This window comes from Petaurus breviceps, unplaced genomic scaffold, assembly GCF_028583685.1.
Source record: "Petaurus breviceps papuanus isolate PSGF00001 unplaced genomic scaffold, PetGlider_PUasm1.0 173, whole genome shotgun sequence".
Taxonomy (NCBI): domain Eukaryota; kingdom Metazoa; phylum Chordata; class Mammalia; order Diprotodontia; family Petauridae; genus Petaurus; species Petaurus breviceps.
Genome location: NW_027185759.1, coordinates 30,583,111 through 30,600,984, shown reverse-complemented (window position 1 = coordinate 30,600,984; position 17,874 = coordinate 30,583,111). Strand labels below are relative to the sequence as shown.

At 35.1% G+C, this 17,874-nt stretch overlaps 1 protein-coding gene across 3 annotated transcripts in view; it reads left to right on the top strand.

Moving 5' to 3' along the window:
* LRRC34 (leucine rich repeat containing 34) overlaps positions 1-17,874 on the top strand; it is a 43,088-nt gene that overhangs the window by 20,105 nt on the left and 5,109 nt on the right. For 2 of the 3 annotated variants that reach the window (XM_069083556.1, XM_069083555.1), the window contains one exon: positions 1-736. The exons of the other annotated variant lie outside the window; for it this stretch is intronic. In XM_069083556.1, the coding sequence (XP_068939657.1) occupies positions 1-204 (204 nt within the window). In that variant the 3' untranslated portion in view covers positions 205-736. Of the gene's footprint in view, positions 737-17,874 lie in introns of those variants that run through there. 3 annotated transcript variants of the gene reach the window in all.

The following is a 17,874-nucleotide window of genomic DNA, read 5'->3' as shown; positions in this document are numbered from 1 at the left end:
GCATTTTCAAACTTAATAAAGTCAGGTCGTTTAAAACCAGAGAATACAGACGTGGAGCCCTATGTAGTGGATGACTGTGTGTATCTTGCTGAGCTCTCTCATGGCATTAAAAGACATTATTACTGGACACCCAGTTATGGAGAAATTGACGGTGCTGCAGCCAATGCAGGGCTTGCTATTGCCCCATCAGCCAAAAATCTCTGAAAACAAGTTTCTAAGTAAGTCATTTCTGTGCTTTTATTATATTACTGTCATAGATTTGATATGCTACTTAGGGTAGTTTATTTCCCTTAATTTATTAAAATAATATATGTCATGCTTTAAAAGGCCGTAAATACAATGAACGTTGTGTAACTTTACACAAATATTAAAGAAAACATGGCTGAAGATTGAAAAAATGAATGTAAGTACAAGAGCATGCTTACTGGGAAGAGAGCCAGTCTTAGAATCAGGAAGACGTCAAAGCCAATTAGAATGTATTCCTCACTCTAGCTGATGGGGGGGTTGATCTCTAAACTGTTAGTGTCCAAAAGAACACACTGAGATGGGAGTGTGCCCCCAATGATGAAGTAACAAGTCTAACCATTCTCCTCTCCCCTCTCCCTACATGTGTATATGTATGTATGTATGTATGTATATATATATATGGGTGTAGATACATGCATACATCCATACAGATCATAAAACCTTGACCTCTCCCCTTTGTAAACATATACACACATACAGATACTGCAAACACAGTTAGACTATATGCTGATACCAAAGTAAGAGAAAAGAAGGTACATATTTCTGTTTATAACATAATCAAGAGGCAAAGAAGTATGAGAGAGCTTACAGACATTTCACAGTCTTATTATACTGGATATAATCTGCAGCCCAACAGGAAAGCTTTTTTTTTTTCCAACCTTATTTTCAGTTCTGAATTCTCTCCCTCACCCATGAAGAAAGCAAGAAAACCAAAATCCATTAAAAATATGCATATTCATGCAAAATAAAATATGCTTCAGTTTTTACTCTGAGTCCATCCTTTCTTCAGGGGTATTCTGAAATCTTGGTTGGTCATTATGTTGACCTGAGTTCCTAAGTCTTTTAAAATTGTTTGCATTTACAGTATTATTGTCATTGTATAAACTGCTTTCCTGGTTCTGCTTACTTAACTTTGCATCAGTTCTTAAATATCTAGATTTCTCTTAAATCATACCCTTCGTCACTTCTTCCAACACCATAGTATTCCATCACCTTCATGCCATAACTGGTTCAACCATTCCCCAGCTGATGAACACCACCATTGTTTCCAATTATTTGCCACCACAAAAATGCTAACTATAAACATATTTATACAAATGAGCCCTTTTCATCATTCTTTTATCTCCTTGGCTATATAGACTTAGTAGTGCTATCAGTGGGTCCAAGAGTTGTTGTTCAGTCATTTTTGAGTTGTGTCCAGCTCTTCCTAACCCCATTTGGGGTTTTCTTGGCAAAGATACTGGAGTGTTTGCCATTTTCTTCTCCAGCTCATTTTATAGATGAAGAACTGAGGCAAACAGGGCTAAGTGACTTTTGCCCAAGGTCACATAGCTAGTAAACGTCTAAGGCTGGGTTTGAAATTAAGAAAATTAGTCTTCCTGACTACACTCTATCCTACTATGTCACTTAGCTGCCCAGGCTCAAGGAATATGCACAGTTTAATAGCTTTCCAGAATAGTGGACACAATTGGAATGGATTCACAACTCCCAACACAGCCACAGACACATTATTACCTTTATTTGTCATGTTCCTTTTTTGTCAACTTTGTCAACGTGTTAAGAGGTGGTAACTCAAAGTGGTTTTAATTTATGTTCATACTTCTAATTATTAGAACTTTTTTTAATATGGCTATTAATAATCTAGATTTCTTTCTTTGAAAACTTCTATTCATAGCCTTTTACCATTTGTCAACTGGGGAATGACTCATTATAAATTTGATTCAGTTCCCTATATCTTAGAAATGAGACCTTTACCAGAGAAACTTGCCACAAAGATCCCCCTGCCATTTCCTACTTTCAGTTTTAGCTGCTTTAATTTTGTTTGTGTAAAAACTTTTTAATTTTATGTAATCAAAATTGTCCATTTTACCTCCTATAAACTGTATCTCATCCAGTCATGAACTCTCTTCTCTTATCCATGGATCTGGAAGGTGATTTCTTCCATACTTCTCTAATTTGTTTGTAATGTTACCTTTTATGTCTGAATCATACCCATTTGGTGATTGTCTTATTTTACAATGTGAGATGTTGGTCTATACCTAATTTCTGCTACACTGATTTCAATTTCTTTGTTGAATAAACTCTTGCCCCAATTGCTGGGTTCTTTGTGTTTATCAAACATTAGGCTACTGTGCTTATTTGTTTCTGCACATTTTATACCTAATATATTCCACTAATCAACCTCTTTATTTCTAAACCAGTACGAAATTGCTTCAATTATTATGACTTTGTGGTGTAGTTTGGTGTCAGGGGCCACCAGGCACACCCCCCTCACCCTTTCTTTTCCACTTTTTTCATTAATTTTCTTGAAATATGAAATGATCTCTTGTTCTATCAGAAGAATTTTATTATTTTTTTCTAAAAAATAATCCTTTAGTATTTTCATTCATATGAAACTGAATAAGTAAATTCATGTAGTATCGTCATTATTTTGGCTCAGCCTGCTCACGAACAATTAATGTTTGTCTAGACGTCTTTATTTGTGTAGTGTTTTATAATTGTGTTCATATAGTTCCTGTGTATGTCTTGACAGGTTGATGACAAGGATTTTGTACTGTCTGTAGTTGTTTCTATTGGAGTTTCTTTTTCTATCACTACCCAATGTATTATGTCAGTAATATACAGAAATGGTGATGATTAGGGGCGGCCAGGTGGCTCAGCGAGTAAGAGCACCGGCCCCAGTGTCGGGATGACCTGGGATCAAATACAGGCTCGGATACTTAGTACCACACCCAGAAATAACTGGCTGTGTAACCTTGAGCAAGTTACTTAACTCCGATTGCTTAAAAAAAAAAAAAGAAATGGTGATGATTTTTGTATATTTATTTTCTATTTCACAACTTTGCTGAAGTTACTTCAATTAGTTTTCTAGTTGATTGATTTTCTAGGGTTCTCTTAAGTAAACCATTATATTATCTGTAAAAATGTGATAATTTTGTTTTAATTTTGCTGATGCTTATTCCTTCAACTTCTTATTCTTATCTTATTGCTATAGCTAGAATTTTTTTTTAGCACTTTATTGAATAGTAAGGTGATCATGGGCAACCTTGCTTTACCTCCAGTCTTATTGGAAAGACTAGATTTTCTCCATTATAGATAACACTGACTCTTGCTTTTAGATCAATACTAGTCATTTTAAGGAAAGCTCTGTTTATTCCTGTGCTTTCTAATTTTCTTTTAAAATAGGAATGGGATTTGTATCTTGTCAAAAAAATGTTTTTTACTCTATCAATATGATTTTTCTTGTTTTTATTATTAATATGGATAGTTATATTTATAGTTTTCCTTATGTTCAACCAACTCTGCATTCCTGGCATAAATCCAGCCTGGTCAGAGTATATGATCTTTGTGATATCTTGCTGTAGTCTCCTTGCCAATATTATATTTAAAATTTTTGCATCAATACTCATCAGATATTGGTTATATAGAGGATTCTGGGAGGATGGCAGCATAATACCAGCAGGAAATACAAGGCTTTTGAAATTTCTCCCTCAAACAAAATAAAATGTCACTTCAAAGTGAATTTTGAGTGGCAGAAATAGTTAAAATTTGGAGTAAAGCAGTTTGCTTCCTAAGACAACTTGAGAGGACATCAAGAAAGACTAGACCTCCAGGTACAGAGTTTTGGCCCAATTGAAGTACAAACATCTCCAGGCAGACTCCCTTGAATCAACAAACAACAAGCCCTAGGGACAGGCGAGTAAGCAAAGGAGAAGGAATCCAACCATAGATAGCTACTGTGGGGATAAAGAAGATCTGGGTTCATACTCAGAAGAAGATAATGAAGTTTAAAAAGCCACTACTGCTTCAAATAAAAAATGCCAAATCATCACAAGCCCAAAAAGAGTTGTTGGAAGAGCTTAAAAAGGACTTTAAAAATCAAATGAGAGAAACTGAGGAAAAATTAGAAAAAAAAAGAGCAATCTTAAGAAAGTTAAGAAAAGAAAGTCAACCAACTGGAAAAAGAGATCCAAAAACTTAAGGAAGAAAATAACTCCTTAAAAACTAGAATTTGGCAAGGTGAAGCTAATGATGTTATAAGATACCAAGAAATAATAAAACAAAATGAAAATGAATGAAAAGAAGAGATTGTGAAACATCTCATTAGAAAAACAACTGATCAAAAAAACAGATTGAGGAAAAGATAATATAAGAATTGTTGGACTACATGAAAGTTAATTTTTTTTAAGCATCTAGATATATTACAAGAAATCATTAAGGAAAATTGTCCTGAAGTTCTAGAATGGGAGGGTAAAATAAAAATGAAAAAAATCCAGCAGTCACCACCTAAAAGATATCCCAAGATGAAAACTCACAAGAACATCATAACCAACGTTCGTAGTTCCCAGGTTAAGGAAAAAATACTACAAGCAACAAGGAAAAAAACTCTTTAAATACAGTCAATATAACACAAGATCTAGCAGCTTCTACATTAAAAGACCAAAGATAAAGGTCTTGGAAAATTATGTTCTGAAGAGCAAAGGAGCTTGGTTTGCAACCAAGAATAGATTGCCCAGAAAAGCTCAGTATAATCTTTTTTTTTTATGGACATTTAAAGAATGAATTGAAAAACTTTCAGTATTTGTGACAAAAAGACCAGAATTCAGCAGAAAATATGACATATGAGATTCAAGAGATTCATAAGGTAAACATTAAAGAACAATTATAAGGGACTGAATAAGGTCAAACTGTTTACTTCTTATATGGGGAAATGTTATATGTACTCTTAAGAATGTTATCATTATTTATGTTATCATTACATAGTTTTGAAAGAGCATACATAGAAGGCTTGACGTTGAGTATGATGGGATGATTCTAAAAAATAAAATTGGGTAGGCAGAGGTAAAATGGAGCAAATATACAAACAAGGTATGAATGAAAGAACTGTTACAGTGGAAATGGGTGGGGATGGAGAGCTAGTAGTTTCGGAACCTTATTCTCCTCTGAACTAGGTTAAAATAAAGAATAACATACATCTAAAAGCGTATAAAAGTCTTCTAAATTCATAAAGAAATAGGAGGATGAGGGGACATGAAAAGGGAGGGACTTTTAAAAGGGTGTGTAGATAAAGAATTAGGAGGGTGAGGGAGAGGATAAGGGAGGAATTCTTACAAGAGTGGGTGGATTAAGGAAAAAAAGGAGGGTTGGGGAAAGGATAGGGGAGGGATTCTTTAAAAGAGTATAGATTAGAAAGGTAGTAGTTAGAAGTAAATCAGAATTATTTGGGGGTATAGATTAATAAAAAGAGGTGAGAAGGATAATAGAGAAGAAAAATAGGATGAAAGGAAATATACAACTGGTAATTATAATTTGAATGGGATGGATTATTCATAAAACAAAAATGGATAGCAGAATGGCTTAAAAATCAGAATTTGACAATATGTTGTTTTGAAGAAACACGTTTAATATGAGAGAGATACACAGAGTTAAAATAAAGGGCTGGAGTAGAAATTATTATGCTTCAGCTGAGGTTTTAAAAAAAGTAGGGTAGCAATGATGATCTCAGACAAAGTTAAAGCCAAAATGTTTTGAAATAAGAGATAAACAGGGAAACTACCTTATGATAAAAGGTACCAAAGAAAATGAAGCAATATCAATACTAAACCTCAATGTCTACATCCAGAGAAAGAACTGAGTTTGAACCCAGATCGAAGCAAATTACCTGATCTTTTTCTTTTTCCTGTTTGGTTTTGTTTCCTCTTTCCCACTGTTCATTCCATCTGATACAATCCTTTATAAACTGACTAATGTCTAATGTGAAAGTATTTGCAGATACTGTACTTGATAGTATGCCACCATGGGGGGGAGGGGGGAGAGAAAATTTGAAACTCAAGGAATTGTGGAAATGAATCCTGTAAACTAAAAGTAAACAAATTAATAAAGACCAAAAAAAATACTAAACCTATATGTACCAAAGGCTATAGTATCTAAAATTTTAAAGGAAAACGTAAATGAGTTACAGGTAGAAATAGATAATAATTCTATAATAGTAGGGGACTTTAACTTTCCCCTGTCAGAATAGATAAATCTAACCAAAAAAAGAAATTAAGGAGGTGCACAGAATCTTACATAAGCTAAATACAGTAGATATCTGGAGAGAACAATGTGAATAGAAAGGAATACACCTGTTTTCTCAGCAGTACATGGTATCTTTACAAAAATTGATCACATATTAGGGTATAAAAACTTTATGGTTAAATGTAGAAAAGCACAAATGTTAAATGCATCCTTTTCAGATCACAGTGCAATAAAAACTATATTCAGAAAGATTCCATGGAAACAGATTAAAAACTAATTGGACACTAAACAACTGAATCTTAAAGAATATGTGGGTTAAAGAACAAATTATGGAAACAATTTCATTTCAGAGAATGACAGTAATAAGACAACATATCAAAACCTGCGGGATGTAGCAAAAGTAGTAAACAGAGGAAAATTTGTATCTCTAAATGTTTATGTTAAGAAAAAGGAGAAAGAGCAGCTCAATGAATTAGGTGTGCAATTTTAAAAAATAGAAAAAGAACAAATTAAAAATTGCCAATTAAAACACCCAAATGGAAATCCTAAATATTAAAGGTGAGACTAATAAAACTGAGTGTAAGAAAATCATTGAATTAACAAATAAAATTAGGAATTGCTTTTATGGTAAAAATGTAAAATAGGTAAATCATTGGTTAATATGATTTTTTTTAAGATAGAAAACCAGATCACTAATATTAAAAATTAAAAGAGTGAATATACCACTAATGAAAATGAAATCAAACCAGTTATAAGGAGTTATTTTGCCCAATTCCAATAAGTGTAACAATTTAATTGAAATGGAAGAATACTTAGAAAAATACGAAGTCTAAATGAACAGAAAAAATGGAATAGCTAAATAAAGGTATTTTAGAAAAAGAAATTGAACAGGTTGTAAATGACCTTCCTAAGAAAAAAGCATCAGAGGGGTGGCCAGGTGGCTCAGTGAGTAAGAGCACCAGCCCCAGAGTTGGGATGACTTGGGATCTGATCCGGGTTCAGATACTTACCCCCACACCCAGAAATAACTGGCTGTGTAACCTTGAGCAAGTTACTTAACCCCAATTGCTTAAAAAAAAAGAAAAAAAAAAGCATAAGGACCAAATGGATTTACAAGTGAAATCTACTAAACACTTAAAGACCAACTAATTCTAATATTAAATTATTTGGAATAATAGGCAAAAAAAGGAGTCTTACCAAACTACTTTTATGAAAGAAATATGATAACGATAACCTAAATCAGAAAGAACAAAAACAGAAAAAGAAAATTATAGATCAATTTCATTAATGGATATGGAAGCAAAAATCTTCAATAAAATACTAGCTAGGAGAATACAACAATATCTTACAAAGATTATACATTGTGACCAAGTGGGATTTATACCAGAAATGCAAGGATGGTTTAAAATAAGTAAAACTATAATATAATTGATAATATCAATAACAAAAGTAGAAAAAAACCATATCAACAGTGCAGAAAAAGCTTTTGATAAAATACAACACTTGTTCCTATTAAAAATACTTGAGACCATCGGTATAAAGGGATTTTTCCTTAAAATGACAAGAAGCATCTACCTAAAACCATCAGCAAGCATTATTTGCAATGGGTATAAGCTAGAAGCCTTTCTAATAAGAGCGAGTGAAACAAGAAATTGAGGGAATGCCCATTGTCATCAGTATCATTCTTCAATATTTTACTATAAATGCTAGCAATAACATTAAGAAAAAGAAATTCAAAGAATCAGAATGGGCAGTGAGGTAATAAAACTATCTCTTTTGCAGATGATATGATGATATACTTGAGAAATCCTAAAAATTCAACAAAAGGGGCGACTAGGTAGCACAGTGAATAGAGCACCGTCCCTGGAGTCAGGAGGACCTGGGTTCAAGTCCGGCCTCAGACACTTAACACAAAAAAACAGCCATGTGACCTTGGGCAAGTCACTTAACCCCAATTGCCCTCTAAAAAGCAAAAAAAAAAAAAAATTCAACAAAAAATGGAAACAGTGATTAACAAAGTAGCCAGATATAAAATAAACCCTCATAATTCATCAGCATTTTTTATATTTCCAGCAAAACCCTGAAGGAAGAAATAGTAAGAGATACCCCATTTAAAATAATTGTAGACAGTATAAAATACCTGGGAATATACCTACCAAAACAAACCCAAGAACTACACGAAAATAATTATAAAACACTTTTTATAAAAATAAAGTCAGATTTAAATAATTAGAGAAATATTAATTGTATATAGGTAATCAGAGCCAATATAATAAAAATGACAATTTAATCTATTCAATGCCATCCTGATTAAATTACCAAAAAACTATTTTACTGAGCTAGAAAAAAATAATAACAAAATTAATTTGGAAGAATAAAAAGTCAAGAATATCAAAGGAATTAATTTTTTTTTAAGCAAAAGAAGGAGGTTTCACAGTACCAGATCTTAAACTATATTATATGGCAGTAATTATCAAAATTATCTGGTACTGGCTAAGAAATTAAAAGGTAGATCAATGAAACAGAGTAGACACATAAAACACAGCAGCAAATGATTATAGGAACCATGTGTTTGACAAATGTAAAGATTTAAGCTTTGGGAATAAGAATTCATTATTTGTAAAAAAAAAAAATTTGAGAAAACTGGAAAGCAGTCTGGCAGAAATTGGGCACACATCAGTATCTTATGCCATTTACTAAGATAAGGTCAAAATGGACCATGGGACTCATTAACTATCAAACTTATGAATAGGAAAACAATTTATGAATAAACAAGAGACAACACTGTGAAGTATAAAATCGATCATTTCTATTACATTAATTTAGAAGAGTTTGTACAAATAAAACCAATGTAGCCACAATTAGAAGGAAAACAGAAAGCTGGAGAAAAAATGTATAGACAGTTTCTCAGTTAAAGGTGTTACATCTCAAATATATAAAGAACTTTGTCAAATTTATAAAAATATGAGTTATTCCCCAATTGATAAATGGTCAAATGATATGAACAAGTAGTTTTTTGAGGAAGAAATCAAAACCATATGTAATCTTTTTAAAAATACTCTAATTCAATACTGATTAGAGAAATGCAAATTAAAACAACTTTGAAATATCATCTTAACACCTATCAGATTGGTTAAAATGATAGAAGGGGAAAGTGACAAATGGTGGATGGAATACAGAAAACTTGGGACACTCATTCACTGTGAACTGATCCAATCATTTTGGAGAGCAATCTGGAATTATGCTCAAAGAGTTATAAGACTGTAGGTACTCTTTGACCCAGCAATACAACTATCAGGTTTGTTTCCCAAAGTGGGGAAAAGGAAAAAGAACCTCTATGTTCTGAAATATTTATAGCACCTCTTATTTGTGGTGGCAAAGAACTAGAAATTGAGGGAATACCCATCAATTGGGGAATGGCTAAACAAGTTGTGGTATGTGATTGTGATGGAATACTATACCCAGATCAACCACAAAGGAACCATGTAGGAAGATGCTCTCCATATCCAGAGAAAGAACTGCTCAATAGAAGTATATATAGCATGGTTTTACACACACATATTTGTGTCTAGTAGTAGCCTTCTCTTGGGTTGGGTGGGGAGAGGAGAAAAAAATAAATGCACAGCAGAAAATGAAAGAGAACTTAAGAAGGAAGTACAGAAAAGCAGGGTAGCTTTGAAAAAAATGTGTAATATTTATTACATAGTTTTAAAAAAATTAAAGTCTGAAATGGAAATTCATGGTTTTATATTGAATCCTCTTTATGTTGTGCTGTATATGTGCAAATGATCTTTTTTTTGTCTTTTTGTATTTAAGTTCAAAATGAAGAAAAATCTTTTTTAAATAAAAAAAGATGTTGCTATAGTTTTTCTGTTTTAACTCTCTAGAAGGAAGAAATTTGGTAGGACCTCTTTTTTTCCTATTTTTTTGAAAAATTTATGTAGTATTGGAATACTTTAAATGTTTGGTAGCATTCACTTTTTTTTTAAGCAATTGGGGTTAAGTAACTTGCTCAAGGTCACACGAACAGTTATTTTCTGGGTGTGGTGCTAAGTATCAGAGCCCGGATTTGATCCCAGGTCATCCCAACTCTGGGGCCGGTGCTCTTACTCACTGAGACACCTGGCTGCCCCTAGCATTCACTTTTAATTCCATGTGGTCCCAGAAAAATTTTCTTTTTTTCCCACCAGTGGGAGTTCATTTATGGATCATCATTTCAGTTTTTTTTTCTAATATAGGGATATTTAAGGACTCTTTCTGCTCTGTTAATCTGAGTAATTCATATTTTGGTAAATATTCATCCATTTCATTTAGATTATCTGTTTTATTGGCATATGGTTGGCAAAAGAGTCCTAATAGTTTTTCATTGATTTGGGAATTCATCTTTTTCATTTTTGATGCTAGTAATTTGGTTTTCTTCTTTTATTAAATAAGTTAACTAATAGCTTGTCTATTGGTTTTCACACACAGACAAAAGCTCAAAGTTTTATTGTTTGTTTTTGTTTCTAGTTTTGTTACACTTGCTTTGATTTTTCAAGATTTATATTTTGTTGTTTAATTAGAGGTTTTTAATTTGTCTAGCTCTTTTAGTTGCATGTCCAATTCACTGATCTGTTCTTTCTCTTATCCTGAAGAAAACATTTAGGCACATAAATTTTTCTGAGTATGGCTATTACTACATCTCCCAAATTTCAGTATGTTTTCTCAATGTTGTCATTATGTTTAATGAAATTACCAATCAATTCTGATTTAGCCTTTGACCTATCCATTATGATTGAATTATTTATTTTCCAATTGGTTTTTTAATCTTTGCTCCAATGGCTCTTTACCGAATGTAACTTTTATTGAATGACTGGCAAATTATACATTTAATATTCCTGACTTTCTGCATTTGTTTGTAAGCCTACTATAGTTAATTTTTGTGAAGATGCCATGAACAGCTGCAAAATATGCATAGTCCTTTCTTTTCTCAATGTGTGTTTTCCAGTGGGATATCATAGCTAACTTTTCTTCAGTGCCATTTAGGTTCTCAATTTCCTTCTTGTTTTTTGCTTTTGTTTGTTAGATTTATCTAGTTCTCAGAGGAAGTAAACTGAAGTCCTCCACTATTACATTTTTACTGTTTTCCCCTATAATTCATTTTACATTTTCCTTAATAATTTACATGTGGTGCTATTGGCTATATGTGTCTAGTATTAATATTGATTCAGTATCTAATTCCTTTAGGTAAAATGTAGCTTCTGTTTCTCTTTAAATCAGGTCTGTTTTTGCTGTTGCTTTGTCTGAGATCATGATTGCTACTCCTGGCTTTTTTATTTCAGTTGAAGTATAATAGATTCTGCTCCAGCCCCTTATTTTAACTGTGTATTTTTCTGTTTAGAGTAGTTTTCTTGTGAATATTACATTGTTGGATTCTAATCAGCTGTGGTACGTTTTGTGGGCAAGTTCATCCCATTCACATTTAGTTATGATTGCTGTTTATTTTCCTTCATCCTATTTGTTATCCTTTACTCTGCCCCACTATTTAAGATTTTATTTTGCTTCTGATTAATCCTTTCCTCGGTTACCCTCCTTATTCTCTTATTCCCTTTCCCCTTCCCCTAAATTTTTTCTCCCATTTCCCTGTAGGGTGAAGTCTATTCTGAACTGTAATGGCAAACAAAGAAGTAGTTAACACCTTGTTTGAGCTATTTAGTTGACCCCTTGTTTCAGTTCTTGCCCATGATTATGTCAAGTCTTTGTTGAAAAGCACAATTTGTGAACCCTAGAACTTGTGAACTCCTGTTGCTGATGCAACAGGAAGGGGAGGAGTTAATGACCATATCTAGGGAGAGGCCCAAGCTGGAGAGAGCAGAACTGAGAAGAGAACTCTTGTGATAGCAGAGTCAAGAAGGAGAAAACTTGTGGTATCCAAACACTCTATGTTTGCCTGTTCTGTCTGTGTTGATGTTTGTTTCTGATACTTTGTAGAGAAGACCCTGAAAGAGGATTTTCTGGTTATTCACAAAAGTCCTAGAGAAGGGTTTCAGGGGTCCTGGGGCTTTACTGATGATTTGTGTTGACCTCTCGGACCTCGTTTGTGGGTCTGCATTGATTTCACAGGCAGATAGTGAATTGATGATGGTGCCGGCAATGCACATAAATGTTATTGTGGCTCTGTTAAGCTGTGTCTTCCCAGACACAGGGAGCTGGTTAAGGACTGTGAGCTTCAATATGGAACAGGAACTGGATGAGGAGCTGGACAAGGAGCTGCCTGCCTTTAAATCCAGGTGACAGTTGGGTAGATTCAGGCAGGAGCTGGGACCATGGAAGAGGAACCATGGGAGCTGAGAGCCAGCTCAAGTCAAGATGAAAGAAGACTTTACTTGGATACTGTGTATTGATTGAGATCATGATTTACTGTGACCTGGGGGGTGGAGAACTTAGACCTTTGTGTCCCTTAAGGAGGCCTGTTCCTTAAGGATGATTGAGTTAAGGACTTACTGAAAGATATCTTTTGCTTAAAATTATGTGGCCACTTTAGTGATAACTTGTTATGCTATAACATTGTGAATGCTGTACTTTGGTTTCTGTCAATGTTTTGTCTTAGTTTGTTACTGAATAGAGTTCACTATACTATGTAATCAGAACCTTGGAAGATGTTCACAGAAGCAGTCCTCTGGAAAGCTGCTCATGCTTGGCTTTATATGCACCCAACTCTGTATATGTGTATTCTCTCCTATAATAACAGTTGCTTGGTCCCCCTCTACTCTCTTTTCTTTGCTGCATAGACTTCTGTACCCCATTTGAAATAAATCTCCCCATTCTTCCTCTTCCTTCTCTCCTAATATTCCTCTTCCTCACTCTTTCCATTCTTTTTGAGATAATCAAAACATATCAGAAGCCCTTTATTCAATTAGACTCCTTCTCTGATATCTGCTAATGATAGTTCTCAAAGAATATGTCATTACCAAAGAATGTAAACAGTTTATAATGATTATACAAAGTAAATATTTCTTAGTCCCTTATGATTGCTCATTCATGTTTAATTTTCTATGTCTCTTGACTCCTGTTTGCATATTAAGTTTCTATGAAGCTCTAGTATTTTCATTAGGAACGCTTGCAAGTCCTCTGTTTCATTAAAAAAATATTAATTTTTCCTCCTGTCGGATTATACTGTTTTTCTGAGCAAGTTATTTTTGGTTGTTAGATAAATTATTATTATTATTATTTTGCTTTTTGGAGAACAATTTGGGTAAAGTGACTTGCCCAAGTTCTCACAGCTAGTAAGTGTTAAGTGTCTGAGGCTGGATTTGAACTCGGGTCCTCTTGACTCCAGGGCCGGTGCTCTATTCACTACACCACCTAGCTGCCCCTCAGATAAAATAATTTATCTTCTACAATATCATATTCCAGGCTTGCCATTTCTTTAATGGTCATGACTGCTAAATCTGTATTCCTTATGATGGTTTCATAGAACCTGAATTCTTTGTTTCTAGGTCCTTGCAATTTTTTTTACCAAGGAGTCTTGGATTTTGACCATAATATTCCTGGTAGTTTTCTTTTCCAGAAGGTAACCACTGGATTCTCTCAGTTTATTCTGGTTCTAAGAGATCTGGGCCCTTTTCTTTTGTGACTTCCTAAAATATGTCTAGTTTATGGCTTTGAGGTAGTCCAGTGGTCCTTAAATTCTCTCTCCACAATCTGGCTTCAAGGTCAGGGTTTGATTTTTGGGTTTTTTTTTTTTTTTAGATTTCTCATTTTCTTCAATTTTTTTTCTGTCTTTTGACTTTGTTTTTAATTTTTAATTTTATTTTTGCTATCTCATATTGTCAATAGTTTCTCTTTGTTGTCTAATTTTGAGGGAATTATTTTCTTGGATAAGGTTTTGTACCTCTTCAAGCTCTCTGCATGTATTTTTTTTTCACAGCACTTAGTTATTTTTTATTTTTTTATTATACTGTTCTCATTTGGTTCAAGATTTTTTTTAGCTCTTTTTAAAACTCTTGGATTAACTCTTCCAGGAATTCTTTTTTTTTTTTTTAAGCAATTGGGGTTAAGTAACTTGCTCAGGGTTACACAGCCAGTTATTTCTGGGTGTGGTGCTAAGTATCTGAGCCCGGATTTGGCCGGTGCTCTTACTGGCTGAGCCACCTGGCCGCCCCTTCCAGGAATTCTTGAACTTGTTTCCAGGATGCACTTTTTTTGAGGCTTTTTTTGATTTGTTTTTTGGAGGGCAATTGGGGTTAAGTGACTTGCCCGAGGTCACATGGCTAGTTTTTTTGGTGTGTGTGTTAAGTGTCTGAGGCTGGATTTGAACTTAGGTCCTCCTGACTCCAAGGTCAGTGCTGTATTCACTGTACCACCTAGCCACCCCGAGGCTTTGTTTGTAATGTTTTTAAGTCATTCCCTTCTTTTGAATTTGCTTTTTGAGTTTCCTTGTCACCATAATAGCTCTTAATGGCAGGATTATTTTGTGTTTATTCTTCCATCCTACTTCTTAATGACTTGAATGTTCTGCCAGTGCAGGGCTATACACACGTCTAGGGGGAATGTCTGTCCAGCCTGAGCTTTTTTTCCTCTAAGCTCCTTTGCTTTTTTTCATAGTGCATGATTTGGGCCAGTGCTATGATCTGGGGTGAAGTCTGCTCACTGCCCTCCTCTTCAAGCTCTGCAAGTTCCTGACTCCCTGGTTGGGCATTCCCGCAGACTGCTACTGAAGATGGCCACTATGAGCCTGCTAAAAGCTCTGAAGGTGAAATGCAGACTCCCCTTTGGTTTGTGACACTACAGATGTCCATCTTGAACAATTACCACTTGTTCCTGAACTTATTTCTTGCCCACTACACAACATTCCTGCCTCTTGTGCTAGTTCAGGGATCCCTTGAGTTTTATTCCAGGGAGTTTCCTGCTCTGCTACCCAGTCTTGGTTCTTCAGATCCTGTTCTATGTCACAGGTTCCTCCTTTTGTTCCCTTAAGCTTTCTTGGGTTGGTAAAATGACTCACTGAGACTTTTTCTTGGATTTCCCAATCAGAATCCTGTCTGTTGCACTTTCTAGCTTTTTGTGGAGATTTCATGAGGCAGCCAGGATGTATGTCTTCATATAACTTTGCCATCTTGCATTTACTTAATCTAGGGAATGCTTAAATCAGTATTAAATACAGAAAGTTTAAAGTTTGGTTTAATGGAATTCTGCAGAGGTTATTTGTCCATCTCCAGCAACAAATGAAAATCAAAAGTCCAAATGAGCACAGAAGGAAGCAGGATAACTTTTCAAATCATTCTGGAGTCTTAATATTGTGGCATTTTATCACTTGGTTTGAAATGCTGTGAACTTCTAATTACAATGATATTCAAATGTAACCAGAAAAAATATTTTCATATCCATATATCACCAAAAATCCTCGCTCTTGCTTTCCATCCAACCATTTCTGCCCTGTGCCAATAAGTAATTCAACCTCTCCAGCTCCCTTTGAAGTGTTGTCCTGCCCCATTAGAACATCACCCCCTCGGGCGTAAGGACTTTCTTTTTGGCTTGTATCAATATCCTCAGCACTTAACATGGTGCCTGACAAGGAATAAGTGCTTAATAAATGTTTAACCTATCCATCTCATATTTCAGGTTATCACAATTAAATTCCCTCATCACAATTAAAAGTTCATGTCTCACTCATAGAACTGTTAGACTCCTCTCACTAGTTCTAAAGCCACCATTCCCCTTCTCCCCCAAAACACACCCAGGCACATACACTCTAGAATAATAACCCAGGTAAATTATTTGAAGCAGTGTCCTCCTTTGATGCTTACCTCCTCGGGAACCAAGGTGATGCCAGTTTTCTGCAGCAATGCCAATGAAGTGTAAGCTCTATTTGATCAGTAGATGGGCCAGACATGAAATGCGAAGGATTCATCCCAGTAGCTATTAGGTGACTCATAAAATAGAGAAGAACAGAATCCCTGGGAAAGCCATCCCCATTTCTTCAGACTACACAGTACAGTGGTAGACCAGGGGCAAAGGGTGCTTCAAGTCCTATGGTTTTAAATCACCTACAGACATCAAACTGTCAGTACAAAATATGTAAGCTTCCAAGAGCCAGCTTAGTACTGGAACACAGGAGAGGCTGAATGTATATTTACCAACACACTGATGCACTTTGTAATGAGAGGAATTGAACTATACTCCCACTGATAGTCATGCTTTAAGTCAAAGGAGGGAATGAAGAAATTGTATCAAAATGGAAGGAAGGCTCAGAGAAGAGAAGAATTACAGTAGTCGATGGAGTCGGTTTCCTCGTATGCCCAAAGACAACAAGGACCAGTGTCCTATAGGGCACTCTGACATCCTTATTTACCGGGTTTATGATAATAAGCACAGGTAATAAGACCACCAGAAAAACAATGGCAGCTTATGATCTAACAGCAATCATTTCCTTCTTTGCAACCAGAGATCCTTGTGTTCCAGAATCCTTGAGTATCACTATTGAGGCATAAAATAGGAAGACATGTTTGCTGAAGATATTCTTCTGTCAGGATAATAATCATAGACGCTGACACAACAGCTTCATGTTTATAAGGACTTTACATGCTTGATTTCACTTTATCCTTCCAACTACTTTGTGAATTAGGTGTTGTTATTTGACAAGAGAAACAGGCTTAGAGAGTGTAGGTGACTTTCCTGTGTGTCAGGGGTAGGATATAAACAAGTCCCATACTCTTTTCACCACATTAGAGTACCCCACAGAAAAAAATACAGCACAAAAATCAAGCAGAAGACTGACTGACCCGCAGGGTGAAATTCTCCAGATGCATCTATTTGGAGACAGCATTATACTGCTTGCTTCAAGACCCTAAACACTTCAGCTCCATGGCCTCAGAAAAAGTATCTTAGCACAAATTATTGTTGTGCAACATGCATAAAATAAACAATGCTTTGAACGTATCCAAAGTACACATTTGGAGCACACACTATGTACTGGCAAACCATTAGCTGGATCCAGAACTGAAAAGAAAGATAAGACGATAATAGACTGCATTCAGAAAAATATATAGTACCTGCAGTGATCCCAAATTGCATCCTGTTTGCAAAAGCTCATCTTTCCAACACCAATAGTCTTTCCCTAGTGATACTACATGACTGCTGATTCATGGAATATCACCATCTTGAAAGAATCATAACTACCACAACTCAAAGGGCAACAGAAAAACAAATGGTGGGTAGACCTTTTCTCTTTGTATCATTAGTATGTCAATCTTTTTTTGCCTGTTTGTTTTTTGGTCTTATTCCACTACTTATTTTCATGATCCTCCTTTGCTGCTGAGATCTTTAAGATTAGGCTGAAAGGGGGCGGCCGAAAGGGGGCGGCCAGGTAGCACAGTGAGTAAGAGCATCGGCTCCAGTGTTGGGATGACCTGGGGATCGAATCGGGGCTCCGACACTTAGCACCCACCCAGAAACACCTGGCCATGTAACCTTGAGCAAGTTACTTAACCCCAATTGCTCATTTAAAAAAAAAAAAAGATTAGGCTGAAAGGCTTAAGCCTCAGCTTTCTCTCATACTGAGAAATATAGGGTTTAGCAGTCCAGATCTTGGAAGGAGCCAGGACTGGCTCCAATTAGGTTTCAGTGCCC